This window comes from Telmatherina bonti (genome assembly GCF_933228915.1).
Source record: "Telmatherina bonti genome assembly, chromosome: 6".
Lineage (NCBI taxonomy): Eukaryota > Metazoa > Chordata > Actinopteri > Atheriniformes > Telmatherinidae > Telmatherina > Telmatherina bonti.
The window spans coordinates 23840065-23858488 of record NC_136624.1 but is presented as its reverse complement, the minus strand read 5'-3'; the positions used below and the strand labels follow the sequence as shown (position 1 = coordinate 23858488).

The 18424-nt window shown below is 39.4% G+C and overlaps 2 protein-coding genes across 2 annotated transcripts in view; both read right to left on the bottom strand.

Annotated features, from left to right (window-relative positions):
* Positions 1–232: 232 nt before the first annotated feature.
* tfap2c (transcription factor AP-2 gamma (activating enhancer binding protein 2 gamma)) lies at positions 233–7288 on the bottom strand (the record flags this gene model as incomplete). The annotated part of the gene is made up of 7 exons (XM_079241486.1): positions 233–527; positions 755–896; positions 2627–2745; positions 3969–4191; positions 5958–6009; positions 6314–6775; positions 7241–7288. The coding sequence occupies 7 exons, from the start codon at positions 7286–7288 to the stop codon at positions 233–235; spliced, it is 1341 nt and encodes a 446-aa protein (XP_079097612.1).
* Positions 7289–15871: 8583 nt separating this feature from the next.
* rtf2 (replication termination factor 2) overlaps positions 15872–18424 on the bottom strand; it is a 20773-nt gene continuing 18220 nt past the window's right edge. Inside the window, exon 9 of the mRNA XM_079241892.1 lies at positions 15872–17151. Coding sequence (XP_079098018.1) covers positions 16958–17151 — 194 coding nt within the window. The 3' untranslated portion in view covers positions 15872–16957. The remainder of the gene's footprint in view (positions 17152–18424) is intronic.

The window sequence follows — 18424 nt, the reverse complement described above, 5'->3', positions numbered from 1 at the left end:
CTCATGTGCAGCCAGCTGGGAAAAGCTGTAAGAATCCACAACTTCTCAGAAATACACATTTACAGTGTGAGCACACATAAACACCCACATACAAATTCATCTCTCAAAATGACAATACTAATTATCAATTTTTTTTTTTTTTTTTTTAAAAGTCCAAAAAGGGGGCAGAGAAAGTGGGAAGATTAACGGAGTCAGGGATTCAGAAGTTTTTAAGGTTACTCCTTTTGTGTCCTCATTTCCTGTGCTTCTCCATTTTGTCGGCTGACTTGCTCCCACTATCTGAGGATCCCTGGGTGTCGCTACCAGAGCTCAGGTACATCTTGTCCACTTGTTTGAGCGCCTCATTCAGGTAGTTCTGAAGTGAGGTCATCGCTGCGCAGATGGCCGGAGAGCCGAAACCATGAGTGATGAGGCTGAAATGAGTCAGGCAGCCCTGGATTCCAGGCTCTAAAATGGGCGCAGGCCTCGAGTTTCCCAAAGGTGATCGGTCCTGAGTGAGCAGGTCTGTGAATTCCTTGCAAATTTGCCTGAAGGTAGAAAACCAGAATGAGAACAGATGCAGCACTAATGATTCATTTTGGCCTGAAAACAAATCCCATGAATAACTCGTGCAGTTATGTAAGCTAGACACTCGATAGACCAAAGAATATAAGACAAAACTATAAAGACAAAGTTAAGAAAAAAGAATCAACATATTCTTACTTTTTTTTACAAAAATACTTGCAGATGAGACTCAAATTATAAAGGTACTTACTTGGCAGCCAGAAGCATGTTCTTGCGAGAGTTAACCTCGTTGCGCTCCACATGCGGCCGGCCCAGGTATTCTGCTATAGCCTTTGCAGGGAACTCAGTCTCGCAGACGTAACCAAAGTCTCTTGCTAAATGGACAGCTTCACCTAAGGAAAAAAAAAGTATAAATTATGTCACAGGAGAATCAAGACATTCTTTTTGTCAATTCAAAGATGTATAGTATAATCAAGAATGAATGAAGATTCTTATAATCTACCCCAAAGGTGCTGCATGTTCTTTGACACACAAAGTTCATCTTGGGCTCAAATATACAAAATGAGCACAGCCTCTTCATATCACGTTTCAGCACATAAAGAGATAATAAGAACATAGTAATCTCATGTATGTTGAAAGTGGTAAAGCATCAAGTTCAGTCATTTTCCAGTCTACTCCAGAATCCTTCTCACAATCTGCTCTGGACCTGATGTGAACGGGCAACAAGCAACATGAAGTGAAGCAGCTAAACTAGGGAATAATCAGCTATGTTACGTCTTCTAGCTCGGGGGAAGAAGAGCAACTGAGATGAATATATTTCTATCTCGACGTTGGTTTGACTTGCATAGTCATAATGGGTTTATGTGGATGAATGCTAGCAGAGAGTGCCCAAGGCACCAGCAGCTCCACTTATTGATAGACATGCACGTCACTCCAGGATGCAAGCAGCTATTCAGAAGCATAAGCTTTAAGGTCAGTTAGCCCTTCTAGCAAACTGAACACAAGATAACAAGGCTTAATTCAGCTTTGAAGGTCTCTAAATAACACAGGCCTCCAGTTATTCTCCTGCACAGAATTAATAACCCATTTATGAAAAAAAAAAAAAAATAGGCATATAGGTAGCAAGAGAAGGAAAAAATTCTCTGGCATCAACTGGAAGCAGGCAGATCGGGTTAAATTGATACTGTGAACATTATGAAGCATCACTGTCTGGCTAAGTTGCAACTACTTTTTAAAAGAAAAAAAAAGTTTTGTCTTCTTTTAAATGTTTTAAAAACAAACTTCAAAACCTGTCAAGGCAGAATTTCTGTCACCAGTAAAGATCCGTCTGTCTTTATCTTTGTCTCTAAAGTATGAAGCTGAGGATGTCATTTTTATTCTTACAACAGCTCAAAACCCTGATCATTAAATATAGGTTTGTGAGGTTTCTTGGGGTGTTTTGCAAGACACAGAGATTAAAAGAAGATATTAATTGGATTTTATTCAACTTTAAGATCAGTTTTACCTTCATACACTTCAGCTTTGATTGTGCAAACAGAAGTAAAAAGTACCACACACTCTCTTAATGATGAAGAAATAACGCTGAAATATCCCAATGTTTGTTTTTATAAAAAACTTGGTAATAAGGTGGAGAAGAGGCGTGTGTTTGTTTGCACTCACACTTGTCTGTATGCAGGATTTTGCTGAGCATATGATGCCAAAATATAAGCATTGGATAGAGGTGATGAGTCAGCAAAGTAGCAGTTTTTAATGTAAGGTGTAGATCTGGCTTACTGTCTTTATAATAGCAAAATAGATTAGGAGTGCCTTTGTGTCCTTCAAACTTTCTTTTTTGATTCAAAACCAAACATTTGTGTTCAAAGAATCACTGAAAATCAAATCATTGAAGCAAAAGATTTACTAATGCACAGCTGATTTCTGCCTAATTAAAAAGTTTCTCAAGAGAAGCTTTTGATGACTGGAACTCGAACAACGCTTCAAAGATCATGTGCCGCACTGAGAGTACACGTACTACATTGAGTGAGAGCAATGCGTCCAAGTTCTTGTTAATATGTGCAGCATTCCTCGCAGCGCAAGCAGCAATTATACCTGAGAAGATGTTTTGCTCCGTGTGATGTCATACCTTCTACTAGCGAAGTCAGTAAAGTGACATTGGCTGCCTTCCTCCTTCCTGCAGGCAGGTTAAGTCCAATTTTGTCCAGTTTTTCTCTGAGAGAACGACCTCCGTTCTTTGACTTGGCTCTGCAGGACGACACAGAAGCATAAATTGAGTCAACAGCCATGAAGTCAAGTTCTGTCACGAACTGTTGTGGTTTGTTTAAAATTTCCACCAAAACTTGAATGCACACTGTTTTTACCGTTATTTTCAGTTTTAGTAATGCTTTTCTTGTTGTTAGGGATAAATTGACAGAAATGGCAAAGCACAATTAAATAAACTATTGTTTTGTAGCAATTTCCCATCAAAAAGGATCCTGATCCCTGCAAAAAAATCTCATTCAGCAAGGGGAAGCAGTCATGATGACAAGCAAATCAGACACAAGCCACTTCTCTTGGCCTACAAAACATGAACACAATTGATGATTCTGCACAAAAAGCTCACCAAGGGAGGGGGGGGGTATCACTCACACATGCATTTGTAGAAGCTCTTAAACTCTTAACTTGCCATAGCGATTCATTTTTCTGCATGACTGAAGAGCAAGCGCTTCCTCTGCGTAGTGGGTGAGAGACGAAGCATCTTTAGGGAGGCATGTGTGTCAGAGTGCCCCCCACACCCCTTCATCCTGATCTCTTTCCCCATTCCCTCTACTAATGAACCCCCTCCCGTTGCTATATGACCTACTTAAAAATGGCTGTGTTTGTGTATGTGGGTGACAGTGTGCATGTCAGCATTAACAAAGGCACATGGGAAGTGGCAAATATGCACTCTAACTACAACACGCTCCGGTCAGGGGTGTTAAGTACAAACTGAAACCTCCCAGTCCCTCAACAGACTCAACATATGTGCCATAAGGCCAACTGCTCTGACACAGATAAAACTACGCAAACACTGACAAACTTACATGCACGGCACACAAAAAATACACGCAGCATTAAAATTGGTATAGAGGTTGATGTAACAAATCCTCAAAGGGAGTACTGAACTAAACTTGCAGATCACACAAATAATGTCATGAACTTTGCAAAAAAAATGTCAGCTAGGGCAAGCTAAGGTGTGTTTTTAAAAAAGTTTCTCCCAAAGGCTTTTGAGCTTGAGTCTACAGATAACCACAACTAAAACACCACAGTTTAATTATAAATACATTTGATACAATATAAACAGTTTCATGAAATCTTACTAAAATCAAACTGGTTGCAGGGGTGTTGTATTTCCATGTTGTGTTCAGGGCTTTTACAAACTGCAGGGAAATGGGAAAATACCCTTAAATCCAGCTAAGCTGTCATGTTGAATGAGTCTGAGCCCTGACCTGCGTAAAACACCTCCCAGGAGTGATGCATTCAGGCACTCTGGGGGTGATAGACGTCTCTGGACTTCAGCCACGGTAACCTTGTACTTGGACGTGGAGCTCAGCAAGGAAAGACGGCCTGGTACAGAGCAGAACACTTCAGTGGGATTTGATACCATGCCCAGCAGAGATTCCTTCTGGAAGGGGAGGCCCAGTGCGTTGCCTTTAGGTAGAGTGACAGGGCCTGAAGGGAAAAGAGGGGGAAAATAATGTTAGCTTAGAAACAGAGCATTACAGAAGAATGAATTAAGGGTGGTTGGCCAATAGTGAACGCTTACAAATGCAGTTTTACAGTGTACTATGCGTCAGCCTACATAAGCTCTAATCTTCATAATCCTACCTGTGAAACTGGGAATGTGTGTGGTTTTTTTTTGGTTTTTTTTGTTAGTTTTGTTAGTTTGTTGTCACAAGAGCCAGTGTGTGCAGCTCTGCACAACTAAATAAAATAATGTCAGCTGAATTAGTTTAAGAAAAAAACCAAAAAAACTTCTGAAGCATTTTGGAATTTCATGAGGTTTCTGCTGATAACCCTCATTACAACACCATCCACAAACAGGTAAGCACATACAGAGTAACCCTTGTAAGCAATTCATATGCAGTACCTCAAGTCTGTTAAATCTACCAGACCGAATGATTGAAACTGTGTGATTCCACCTGCCCCCCACCCCCCCTTTTTTGGTTTTATTTTGCACCAAAGTTGGCATGAGTTACAGTTCACATGTTTATTTCTTTTTGTATCAACCACAAAAGCACTGACAGTTATCAAGACAAACAGAAACAATACAGCACACTACAATACAAAACACATCTAACTTAATCCTCACCAGCAAGAATGCCCCCCTGATAATAAGTCCTCTGTAAGCGATCAAGGTTCCTGCCACCTCGTAGTCCTAATACTGAGACAGAAATCAGAGTCACGTGAGTGCTTTTATTCTCCTCTGGGGCACATTGCTGGGAATGACATGCCTTTGTTTACAAGCGGAAAACCTAGATTGCCCATCGTGTAGCCTTGAGCATGAGAACAGTATAATAAGCCATTATTGATTTCCATAAAACTATTTGCAAATAGTTTTATGAACTATTTGCAAGTAAGTGTCATGATATTGTTACACAATCCACAAGTATGCCCACTTTTGCACCATATCTATCTATCTATCTATGCTCAAAACTAAGTCATAATGTTGTTACTCTACTTAATCTTACTCATAGTCTGCTTAATGAAGCCCTGATGTCAAAACAGCAGGAATACGTTTTTCCTCACAACAGATCATGCCTCAACAAATTACAAAACTGTCCTTCACATGCAAACCCAACGCCACACCCCACCAAAAAGCTAGTTCTGCAGAGCCAAAAAAACAGCTTCGAGATCGACTCATTATTTCCTGTTAACATGAACAGAAAAGAGCTGCAATTGCAAGCTTAAAACCAGCCTAGAGAGGATCCAAAGCTTTTCCTCTTCTCTCACAGTCAACACTTGGGGTTACAAGATTGCTCAATTTGCCTGTCATGTCAGCTACAGCCTGTTGAATTTGAAAGGGATCAGTTCTTTCCCACTGGGCATCCATTCAAGCACCTTCACTAACAGAAAAGGGGGAAGGATCACAGCGGGCTTAGATGAGTGCATCTCATGGCTATGAGGATTATCATTGTGTGCAGTGTGAGTACAAACAGAAGACTCCTCCTGTGCTGTGTGTTCACACTGAGTGCCCTGACATGCCACTAGAAGTAGGTATGACATTTCCAAGTATGTGAAGGCTGGGGGTGGGGGGTGGGGGGGTCTTTGCAGTAAATTTCCAGTTCCTGTTAGCAATTACTGCATCTTTGGATGTTCAAAAGCACATGTACCCCAGGCAGCATTTCCCAGCAGAACCGCTGCTTGTTTCTTTTTGTTTGTATGATTGTTTATTCTCTATCTCTCTACCTTAAAGTCGTGAAGATGACAAAACTCACCTTTTTTGATGACTGTTTGATCTGCCATAATAATACTGTGGTCATCTACATGCTGATGAAGATGGGGGTGGGGGGGTGGATAAGCAAAGGTACAATTAAAAAACAAATGAGCAAGCTGAAATTGAGTTTGTAGCTAACATTAATCAACAAACACTTTCATTTCTTCTCCCACTTTTTGTGCAAAAAAAAAATAAGACTACGGGATCAAATACTCCAATATGTTGTGTTATTACATAGATTAATACAGAAAGTTTAACGAATAGTGCCCAGTGGCCCAGTGATATTTAATCATCTCTATAATAAATAAAAAAAAACCAAAGGTGTGATTTCAAGTCGTATTTGTTGAATCTACTTACTTGAACATCATCCAGTCCGTGGCTCATGTCAGGCATCCCCATATTGTCACCAATAACTGACGATTCCAGGCTGTGCGCGTGTGCTTGCAGCAGTTCTGGCCGGCGGAACCCTTCTCTCCTCACCCCGGACGAACCTCCCTCCAAGCCCAAGATCTGACTCGCCAGTCCGCTCCTCCCGTGAGCGCTGAGTCCCTCCTGGCCCTGCCTGCCGGGCCACGGCTGCTGTTGGTTTGATGATGGTGACTGGTGTATGGGGTTAATGTTAAAAGGGTCGCCGAGGTGCGAGTAAGGGTCGTTGGACTGCGGATAAGAAATGGGCTGGTAGGGAGGAGGGAAGTACGGGGGCTGGAAGTCCGAACTGGGCGGGTGTGAGAGGGAAGGAGACGGGCTGTAGAGGTGTTGACTGACCGCTGGCAGGTGGGGCAGCCGGGGGTTCCCATTGCTGTTGCCATCGTGCCTTTCCTGAAGGACAGAAGAGACAAGGCAGCTGAGAGGAATGCCAACAAAGTGGCAGGTGTTGGTGGCATTTTTTTTTTTTTTTTAATTCAAGGGAATAAAATGGGAGGTTTACTTGCTTAGACGATGCCCATTTAAACCGTATTTATTTATTTTCCTTGGTTACTTTATCAAATAGTAAAAATTGCAATATTATAATTAATATTATTATTATTATTATTATTATTATTATTTGTGTATAATTGTCTGATTCCGTCTCAATTACATCCGTTTTTATTTTAATGTTCAACCAACTTTCCTTATGGTGACCGTGTTTTCATATATATATATATATATATATATATATATATATATATATATATATATATATATATATATATATATGTATAGGGTTTGTTTGTTTGTTTTTAAAGTTGTCCTTAGTGCAGCCTGCACTGTGTTCAAGGCTGTTTTCTTTTTATCGAAACTTACCTCACAGTCATCTTCATATTTCACGTTGTCGGCTAACTTCCACAACATCGTGTCTGAGGAAGAAAATTATTCTCCGGTGCAAAACCGAGAAGTAAAAAGAAGAAACGTCGCCTTGAGTTAATCCAGGTGTGAAGAAATGAAGCCTTTCCTGGTGATCATGAACCCGCTTGTTCTTCAGCTGCAGAGAGGAGATAAAAACTGGACCGAACGACTGGCGATCCGACACCACAGCCCTTTTTCCACCGTCACTAAAATGATCGTTGTCAAGGAAAACTCTCCCCACTCTCTCCCGTGAACACGCTCTGGAGTTCTGTTGTGAAAGTGGGCAAAACTGGTGCATAAGAAACTTAACTCCCTCTTTTGGACATAACAGCGATGTTCAGTCTTATTGGTCCAAAAAATTAGCACTGTACTATATCTGCACAGTCACTTGGAGGGGGCGTCACTATGCGATGATGTCAGTGACAGGAAAAATGAATAATATTGCTGATTGGCGGGGTGATGGTCCAATCAGAATTCTGTCCGTCTGTACAGCCTCTTTGTGCTGTCAGAAAAAATCACCCTTCATGCGCTGCAGCGATGACAGCCTCTTGACATATCTTTTAATCTTCCAAAGCTCAATGGGTTGCTAAATATTCGGTGTTTTTTTTTATTTTTATAACACTCACATGATATCAGGAAATTGTTGAGTGTTATCTGTGGTGATCGTGGTAAAATAATTTCTCCAATTATCACGGAAACAGCTTATCAAATTTTCAGCTGATTTTTTTTACATGTAAAATAAAATCATATTTTAAAAAATATTGTTGTCAGTCTATTTATACAAATTAAAAATAGTTTATTTCAGAAAAAGAACTACATCAATTCATACCAAAGCCGAGACAGACAACTTGTTGCTGAAAACCTCTGATGCATTTCTTATGTTCATTTTTTACAAAAATGATTACCGATAACAATATCCCTGCTGATGACAAACCAGTGGAAATTATTATTATTATTATTATTATTATTATTATTATTATTATTATTATTATTATCATTATTATTATTATTATCATTAATATTATTATTATTATCATTATTATTATTATTATTATTATTATTATACGTAGTGGCGGTGTTCTAATATTGGTGACCATTAATTAGTTTTGATTAAAAAATATATATTTGTTTTTATTTGTTTTATCACGATAACACATCACTGCAGAAATATGTCTCAGGTATCTTCTAAAAGGCCTGTGATATTTTAATGTTTGTGTTTCACAGTAGTGGTTAAATGCTTGTTTCAAACCGCAAAAAGCCGGAGGGATTATGGCAAAATCACTCTCACAAAAAACGTTTAAAGTACAGAGAATAGCAGCAAACGTTTCTTTTATGACTAAATTTTCATTTTCAGGAGAAAGTCAAATAATGTTACTTCTAAATTGATAGTCAGGTTATGAGACAGAACATGACTTATTATTTTATCATTATTATTTTTTTTTTTTTTTTTTACTGATCCTTGTGCCAATAAACTTAGTTACCTCTCCCTTCACTATAATTAAGTTATTAGTAGCCTTTGTTAATTAATTTGTATCATTTAATACCTAATAAATGTGGGATTTGAATCTGTAATTATACAATGCACAGACCTTTGTGTTATAACAGTTTGTGGCGTCCATGAACAGCCAAGCTGTGATGCTCGGCTGCACATGCAACTACAGGACATAAACGAACGAGGATTATCTTTTTCTGCATGTTGGTCCACGGCTTGTTGTGATGCCAAGCAGAAGTGAAATGCACGATGATTAAATACCATCCTGCGTTTGAACAGGAACGGAGCTGGTCTCAAGAAAGCTAGTCACGCTTGGCCTGACTGTAATCTTTTGAACAATCCCTCTGCACAGCTTGCCATTTTAAAGGCATCCGGCTGCAAAGACGACTCAGTTGATGGCAGGTGTAAAAATTAGATGGATCTGAGCCCGGAAAAATAACAGGAAAAAAATGTCACTTCATTTGCTTATTATTTTAAAGTGCGATTAAGTAAAACAGATACTAGGAGGGAAAACACACTCAAGCAGATTTTTGGACCGTTTTAGAGAAACCATTTATTATTAAAGACTACACAAATCTTATAAAGGTGAAAGTATGTACAATTTCAATCCCTATTTTTCTGTAAAATATTTTAAATAGGGGTTTAGAGCATCCTAAACACATATAATAAGATTAAATAAACACAGTGTACAAAATACAACTTCTCTATGTCACTTAAAAAAATGTCTTTTACAGTTTTGTGAAAAGCGAACCATCACGCCTTTTCTTTCAGCAGCTTCAGAACAAATTACTGAAAGTTTCAAAGCCAATTCAGTCTCATACTGACATTAATCACGGGTTCTTCAAAAGCTCATACGGCGCAGAACGATTGCAAACAGGTGATCGTGGTGGTAAGTAATAAAAACAAATATAGCCTTAGCGGCAAAAAACGATAAACATGGAGCAGGTTTGTTTAAATCAAATCATGCGTAAGAAGAAAGCACACGAGCCAGCTCACCCTCCAGTCTATCCTCTCCAGCACAGACATCTGCAAGGCTCCAGTCGCAGCAATCCCACTGAGGCGCGGCGAACAAGTGAAACCATGCGAGTTTTACGTTGCAGACTTCACCTGATGACTGTGTAGCACGCATGCGCTGTCCAGGGAGATACACCTGAATGGGACAGATCAAAACTTAACTGCTCCTGGATGAAAACCGGCATTTATTTGCCTTTTTGTGTTAAAGCACGTGCACATAAGGGAGTATTAAAGCATGAAAAGAACTGCACAGATGAATTTATACTCATCTTATAAAATACGAATATATATATATATATATATATATATATATATATATATATATATATATATATATATATATATATATATATATAAACTTATCTAAGCTTCCAATGTTTTATTTGTTTGTTGGAAAGAAAGAAAAGAAAAGAAAGACGGAAAGAAAGAAATTTAAAGTGAAACAAGTGTTGTGGGGAAATTTCAAGATGAGGTAATACCTCCTGTTTGCCACATTGCCTCCGGCTGACCAAAAGAATCTACTTTCAAAAGCCACTGGAGCTTTTTAAGGCCGAAAATGGCTCCAGTTATCTGATCTCCCCAAAACTTTAGCTTAAACTAATGAACACATCAAAGGGTTTTTGCTATGGGGAGGAGAATGTAGCTTACAAATCTTGTTCAGACGAAAAAAATCTAACACTTTTCTTATACATATTAGCTATAAAGCACAGGCCTGTTCAAGCAATGCAGTTTCAAATAATCAGGAATTAGATGGTCTCACGAAAGAAACTAAGTTTATTTCAAGAGACTATTTCTAATAGGCTGATAAGATTAATTTGAATTCTCCTCATAAATTATTTTACCATTATTAAAAACATGAAAAAAAAATCCAACTTTACTGATTGTTTTTTAAAAATATTGTTCAACAGTTAGATTTATTTAACGTCTATTTTATATTAAAGGTCTATTTGAAATGATAATATTTATGTCTGTGATCTGTATTATACTTGAAGTTTATTGTTGATTAAACAACAGTGTTTTGTTGTATGTTTATTCAGACACAGAAAAAGCATCAATCAAGAAATGTTGAGTTCAGCATTTTGAAATGTTAAAATATAACTTTGGAAATTCATTCTTCTGCGCCTATGTATTAATTTAAGGTTTTTTAAAAAGAGAAAATGGAAATAAATGAATAAAACATTTTATATGATGAACTTAATAAAATTGAGCTCTTTTGTTTTTAGTTTTATCAACATTCTATTTTTTTTTTTTTTTTTTTTTTTTTTACTAGCCGTCTTATAATTATGAATATGTGTGTTTGGTGGAGATGTAATTAAGTTGGCCTAAAGAAAAGCAGAAATATTTCAACAGCTGCAGCTGAATAGAGAAAGCACAATGTTATGTTTAATCTAACTCCTAGCTTCAATGATCTGATAATTTAGGCCTATTATGTGACAAGGAAAATAATTCCTTTTGACAATATCTTGGTTTCGAGATGTTTCGACCGGGTCGAGTCTGCAGCAGGAGAGGGTGCGATAAGAATGCCTCTTCCGCCACCTAGTGGCTATAACCTCTCCTCACTATAACACTTCATGCAGAAAGGATGGTCCAGATTAACACTGTATGCGAATTCCATGGTAAAACAGGTCTAAAGGTATCCTGTCTGTTACTAACGTTAGATATGTTTTAAGTAGAAACTCAAAAAATTGAAAAAGACTTTTAATAAGACATATGATTTTCCCACATTAATCAAAATTGATTTATTTTAAAAAGAATTTATTTATTTTTGAAAGAATCATCAGCTGGTGTTGTGCTGATTCTGAAATTTTTCAAATTTCAATTCCTAACTGTGCCATATCTTGCATGAATCCGACAGTGCAATATATATATATGTGTATATATATATATATATATATATATACACGTATTTATACACACACTGCTAAAAAAAAAAAAAAATTAAGGGAACACTACAGTAACACGTTGCAGATCTTTTCTTTTTTTTTTTTTTTTTTTTTTTTAATTGTCTTGTCCAGCATTTAAGCAAACAAACAGATGGTCTGGATGCTGTGTTCTGCTGAGCAAATTTATTTTGCCAAGGGGAGCTTTTATACATATAATGATCCCCTTGTATTTCTGGATTCTTATTTTATTTTTCTATTTGTTTTGGACAATTGTTCGTACTACAGAGTTTATGCCGCTGGACACAGACCGGAAAGGACAGAAAAGAGACAGAAGGAGAACAGAAAAGAAAACAGAGAGAACAAGAGAAAGAGATCAATGTATACATGTATATACACATACACACCCACCTACATTCATATGTGTACAGACACACACACACGTTTCACATCTAAATGAAAGAAATATTTTCGTGAAATACTTTGTTTTTTCCATAGTTGAATGTGCTGACAACAAAATCACACAAAAATTATCAATGAAAATCAAATGTATCAATCCATGAAGACCTGGATTTGGAGTTATACTCAAAATGAAAGTGGAAAAACACACTACAGCTGATCCAACTTTGATGTAATGTCCTTTAAACAAGTCAAAATGAGGCTCAGTAGTGTATGTGTCTCTGCGTGTCTGTATGACCTCCCTACAACGCCTGGGCATGCTCCTGATGGATCTCCTCCCAGACCTGGACAAAAGCATCCGCCAACTCCGGGAGAGTCTGTGGTGCAACTTGGCGTTGGTGGATGGAGCGAGACATGATGTCCCAGATGTGCTCAATTGGATTCAGTTCTGGGGAACGGGCGGGCCAGTCCATAACATCAATGCCTTTGAGTGCTGACACACTCCAGCCACATGAGGTCTAGCATTGTCTTGCATTAGGAGGAACCCAGAGCCAACCACACCAGCATATGGTCTCACAAGGGGTCTGAGGATCTCATCTCAGGACCTAATGGCAGTCAGGCTACCTCTGGCGAGCACATGGAGGGCTGTGTGGCCCTCCAAAGAAATGCCACTCCACATCATTACTGACCCACTGCCAAACCGGTCATGCTGGAGGATGTTGCAGGCAGCAGAACGTTCTTCAATGCATCTCCAGACTCTGTCACGTCTGTCACATGTGCTCAGTGTGAACCTGCTTTCATCTGTGAAGAGCACAGGGCGCCAGTGGCGTATTTGCCAATCTTGGCGTTCCCTGGCAAATGCCAAACGTCCTGCACGGTGTTGGGCTGTGAGCACAACCCCCACCTGTGGACGTCGGGCCCTCATACCACCCTCATGGAGTCTGTTTCTGACTGTTTGAGCAGACACATGCACATTTGTGGCCTGCTGGAGCGCAATTTGCAGGGCTCTGGCAGTGCTCCTCCTGTTCCTCCTTGCACAAAGAAGGTAGCGGTCCTGCTGATGGGTTGTTGCCCTCCCATGGTCTCCTCCAATGTCCTGACGTACTGGCCTGTCTCCTGGTAGCGCCTCCATGCTTTGGACACTACGCTGACAGACACAGCAAACCTTCTTGCCACAGCTCGCATCGATTTGCCATCCTGGATGAGCTGCACTACCTGAGCCACTGGTGTAGGTTGTAGACTCCATCTCATGCTACCACTAGAGTGAAAGCACCACCAGCATTCAAAAGTGACAAAAACATCAGCCAGAAAGCATCGGAACTGAGAAGTGGTCTGTGGTCACCACCTGCAGAACCACTCCTTTATTGGGTGTGTCTTGCCAATTGCCTATAATTTCCACCTGTTGTCTATTCCATTTGCACAACAGCATGTGAAATTGATTGTTAATCAGTGTTGCTTCCTAAGCGGACAGTTCGATTTCACAGAAGTGTGGTTGACTTGGAGTTACATTGTGTTGTGTAAGTGTTCCCTCTATTTTTTTGAGCAGGGTATATACCCTGCCAGTGATCCTGCTGGGATAATAAGCTGGCCAAGGGAGGAAGCTCAGACCATGGATGTCAAAACACGGAAGCTGCTCACCATGCATAGCTGATTCCACCAAAAGTCCAGTGTTCAGCAACTCTACACTAAGTGCAAAGAAGGGGGAAGGCGACTAGTGAGCATCAAGGCCACTATCCAAGATGAAACATCCAAGCTCCACGAATACTTGGAGCTTGGATGTACAGGACAGGAAGAGGGCACCGAGGGATGAAGGACTTAATGAATGTCTCAGTGAAATCTGGAGGAACATGAGATGGAAGAACAATCATGGGAAGAAAAGCCCCTGCATGGGATGAACCACTGGCAGATCACCAAAGTGGTCGATATAAACAAGTCCCATCAATGGCTGGCGAGGGCTGGACTGAAGGACAGCACAGAGGCACAAATCATGGCAGCACAGGAGCAGGCCCTGAGCACCAGAGCGATCGAGCCCCAGATCTACCATACCAGGCAGGATCCCAGGTGCAGACTATGCAAAGGAGCCTCTGAAACAATCCAGCACCTCACAGCAGGGTGCAAGATACTGGCAAGAGAAAAATACATGGAGTACCATAACCAAGTAGCTGGCATAGTGAACAAGAACATCTGTGCAGAATATGGACTGGAAACCCGCCAGTCCAAGTGGGAAACTCCCCCCAAGGTAGTGGAGAAGGAGAGGGCTAAGATCCTCTGGGACTTCCAGATCCAGACAGAAAAAAATGGTGGTGGCCAACTAGCCGGACATACTGATCATGGATAAGCAGCAGAGGTGAGCCGTAGTGATCGATGTATTCATCGCCAATGATGGAAATATCAGGAAAAAGGAGCATGGGAAACTGGAGAAGTACCAAGGCCTCAAGGAAGAACTGGAACTAGTAGTACCCATAGTGATCGGAGCATTGGGGGCCATGTCCCCCACACTGGAGAAGTGGCTCCAACAGATACCTTATGAAACATCAGACATCTCTGTCCAGAACAGCGCAGCCTTGGGAACACCTAAGATACTGCGTAGGACCCTCAAGCTCCCAGGACTCTGGTAGAGAACCCGAGCTTGAGAGACGAACAGTTACATATATATATATATATATATATATATATATATATATATATATATATATATATATATATATATATATATATATATATATATATATGACAAATGTTTAAATATCTGATAAGGCTGACTGTAATATTGATCTCAGTGTACTGTCTTGCCCATGTATGGCCTCTGTCAAATGCCTGATTAGAGAAATGCTGTTGAAAGTACCCACTGGTTTGTGTGGGACTAATTCGCATTACCAGACATGTGAATCTGGAAAGTTTGGTAGTGGTTCAAAACGTTTTCAGTTTGAGAAAGAGGCTTACATGCTGATACCCTTCATATCATTCTCCAAAACTACCCTTTGACAAGACTTCTACATCATATCATTTTCTTAACACTTTCACTAACTTTGCTAAGCAGATTTAGTCATCTTTGTAGGTCTTCAGTCTTCTCAACCTGCGGTTTTGTTTTAACCTTGACATAAAGGCATCAGATAAGGGTATACTTCACAAACTTATGTCAGTAAATTCAAAGAGGCACAAGTGCAAACAAAGAAGATAGACGTGGTATATAACAGGGATAATCTGTGTCATGGCAAAGGGTTTGGATACTTAAATAGTATATTTCAGTCATTCATTCATTTTTCTAACCACTTGTCCTAATTAAGGGTCATGGGAAGCCGACACCTATCCAAGAAATCATTGGAAAAGAAGGGCACACCCTGGACAGGTCACCAGTCACACACACGGCCAATACAGAGAGACAATCGTTCATGCTCACAATCACTCCTACAGACAATTTAGAGTAACAAGTTAACCTAACATGAATGTCTTTGGACGGTGCGAGGAAGCCGAATTCCCCCTCTTTTCATATATTATGATTAGTAATAATGATAATAAATAAAACTATTGCAGTGGTATTTTGGGCTCCATGTGTATCAGACATAAAAAACTGAAACACATTTAAGATTTCTACCGGAAGCTTCATTACCATTTGTTTTTGGAGTGAATTATTCCCTAAAGGGCACAACTGGGAATTACTGTGGATGTCATCTGAGATAACTGTTGCTCTTTCTTGCATTTCATAGTGTTGTGTAACTAAAGTCAATGCTGCAGACAGGACTCTAAGTTTTACTCAATCTGCATCATGTATGCAGGAAAAAAAAAAAAGCTTGAAAGTGACTGAATCAAAATTTATTGGTATCGTTTCTTACATGCAATAAGGAAAACTAAGTTGCAAAAAGGAAAAGCAAAGTTATTTTCTTATGACTTTATATTACAGACATCTAAACAGATATGCCTGGAGAAGAGTGTGTTCAGATTGTTTCTTTCACATCAAAGTCGTCCACAAAGACCCAAAGAAAAATACAAAGGCGAGCCATTGCTTGAGTGGAAAAAAGTGGAAATATTAAAGCTTTTCATGACTAAAACTGAAGAGAACTGAGTTAAAGCATTTCTTCCATTGCTGAATCACATTAAAGCAGTTTATCCTCAATTATTAACGCAAAAAATCTTGAAACGTCTTTCTTTATGGTGTTTAATTCCTTTTCAAGCTCCTTTTTTTAAAAGAAAAAATAAAATGACCACATACCAAACAAATGAATATGATAAGTGAAAGAACTCCACTAAACTGGTTAAATATGTTACATTTAAAGAAAGGAAAAAAAACCCAGAAGATACTAATATATCATTTAAGGTGTATGTGGTGGTGGTTGGGGGGGGTCAGTTGGCTAATTTAGTAGGGTTATGTTTATTCATAGGCAGCTACTGAGCACAAGTAAAAGCTGACAGGTCTTCCTTTTCAAATGCATACCTTCCCCCCCCCCCATTAAATGCAGGGCGGATGTAGTGAATTCAATCTATTTAGTCATCACACTCAAGAGCTGAGCTCTGGCCACTAGGAAACAGCAGTGACAAAGACCATGAAGTCACTCCAGCATAATTTCTCACATCAACAGCGGCTGAGAGCATAAAAGTGTGGGGGAATACATGTGGGAGGCATTAGGTTACAAAACAGAGTCTGAACCGCTCAGGGAGCTGTTAACAAAATGTTCACAACATGTAAACACTGAGCTGCTGGGGACTAAAGAGGCAAGCTGGGAGTGAGTCCACTCATCAGTGATATTATTAAAAGGTCATTAAAAGGTCAAAGTATATGTATGTGTGAGTGTGTGTTGAGAATACAGAAGAGAACGATTCATCTTTCAATGGGTTTTCCTTTTCTGGAGAAAAATATGCTTGTTTTGAGCAATAGCTACTGAGCAATAGCTACTAGAAGTGATAGGGGGTATGGGTGACCCAGTTGGACGTCTGGTCTTTAGAGCGTTTGGCAGAGCTGTGTGTGGTGAACAGGGACTTAAAAGCCTCTGATTTTTCGCCCATGTTTTGAATGGACCTCTTGGTAGCAGAGGCTGCTGAGGACTTTGTGCCCATTGAAGTGGAAGGTCCTGAGGGTCCGGCTACAGCTGTGGGAACAAATGACACAAAGAATAGCAGTAAGATAAGAACCAAAAATTTTTTAACAAAAGAAAAGGCATTTGTACTAAAGAATGACACAAAAAGAGTGCATGACTCTGATTTTGATCATTATTTAATTAAAGCATTTTACATGCTGAAAATCATCTTACAGTCGTTATATCTCAGTAAAATAAACGACCCTGAGCTTTATCAAAAAAAGTATAGGGGACCAGAGGGTGTGTTCCAGCAACAGGAAGATTACTTATCAGCCTTCATCGCAGTCTTTTCCAGGGCACGCCTGATGAAATCAGCCAGTTATAGCCCTTTTTAAAATAACTGGCTGGAGTCTTGCTGATTAAAAGTCAAATTATTCTTCACAGATTGGTGTGAATGCAGCTTTGGTCCAATAGATGGAGTTCTAGCTCCATTCAAGTCTCAGTTGTCAATGATGTCTTTTCAATAGCATACAGGAGTCAAGCAACATTACAGGCTGTGCAGAGCTTGCTGACCGATAAATTCAAAATGATCTTGTGAAATTAACAATGGCTCAACATTTCTTCAAGTTCAAATGAACTCTTTTTGCCATCTGTAATGACGATTGAGTGCCTTTATTTCCACTGCATTGCTGAAATTGTGCTAACTTAGTTTAAGTTGCTCCCTGTCTGTAGTGTGTGCGTGCTGATGCGAAGTGTGATCTATGCATGTGTGATGTGGTCAGTAAGTTTGATTTGTAACACAAAAATATGGTGAGGGAATGCAGAAAAACCTTGCTCTGCTTCTGTGTGAGTGCTGTACTGTACTTGCTCCACCCTTCCTCTTTTCTTTCCTTCCTCCCTCCCTCCCTTTACTTCCTTCCTCCCTCACTTACTCACTCACACACTGACCAGCATGTGCAGCTAAAGCAACATCTCACACTTGGCTGCAGAAGAGGAGCAAGAAAAAATGGAAGAAACTGCATTTTAAACTATTCTATAGTAAGCTGTGACTTTGTGAAAGAACATACCGCTACACAAGTGTGCCATGACAATAATTTCCTCACAAAAACATGCTGTTTTTGCACCTCCCATGAGTGCAGTGGTTCCCATACTTTTGTTGCTGGGCCCCTTTGGTTTATAAGAGGTTATATATACATACTTACATACACACACACACACACACACACACACATATATATATATACACACACACACACACACACACACACACACACACACACATATATATATATATATATATACATATATATATATATATACATATACATATATATATATATATATA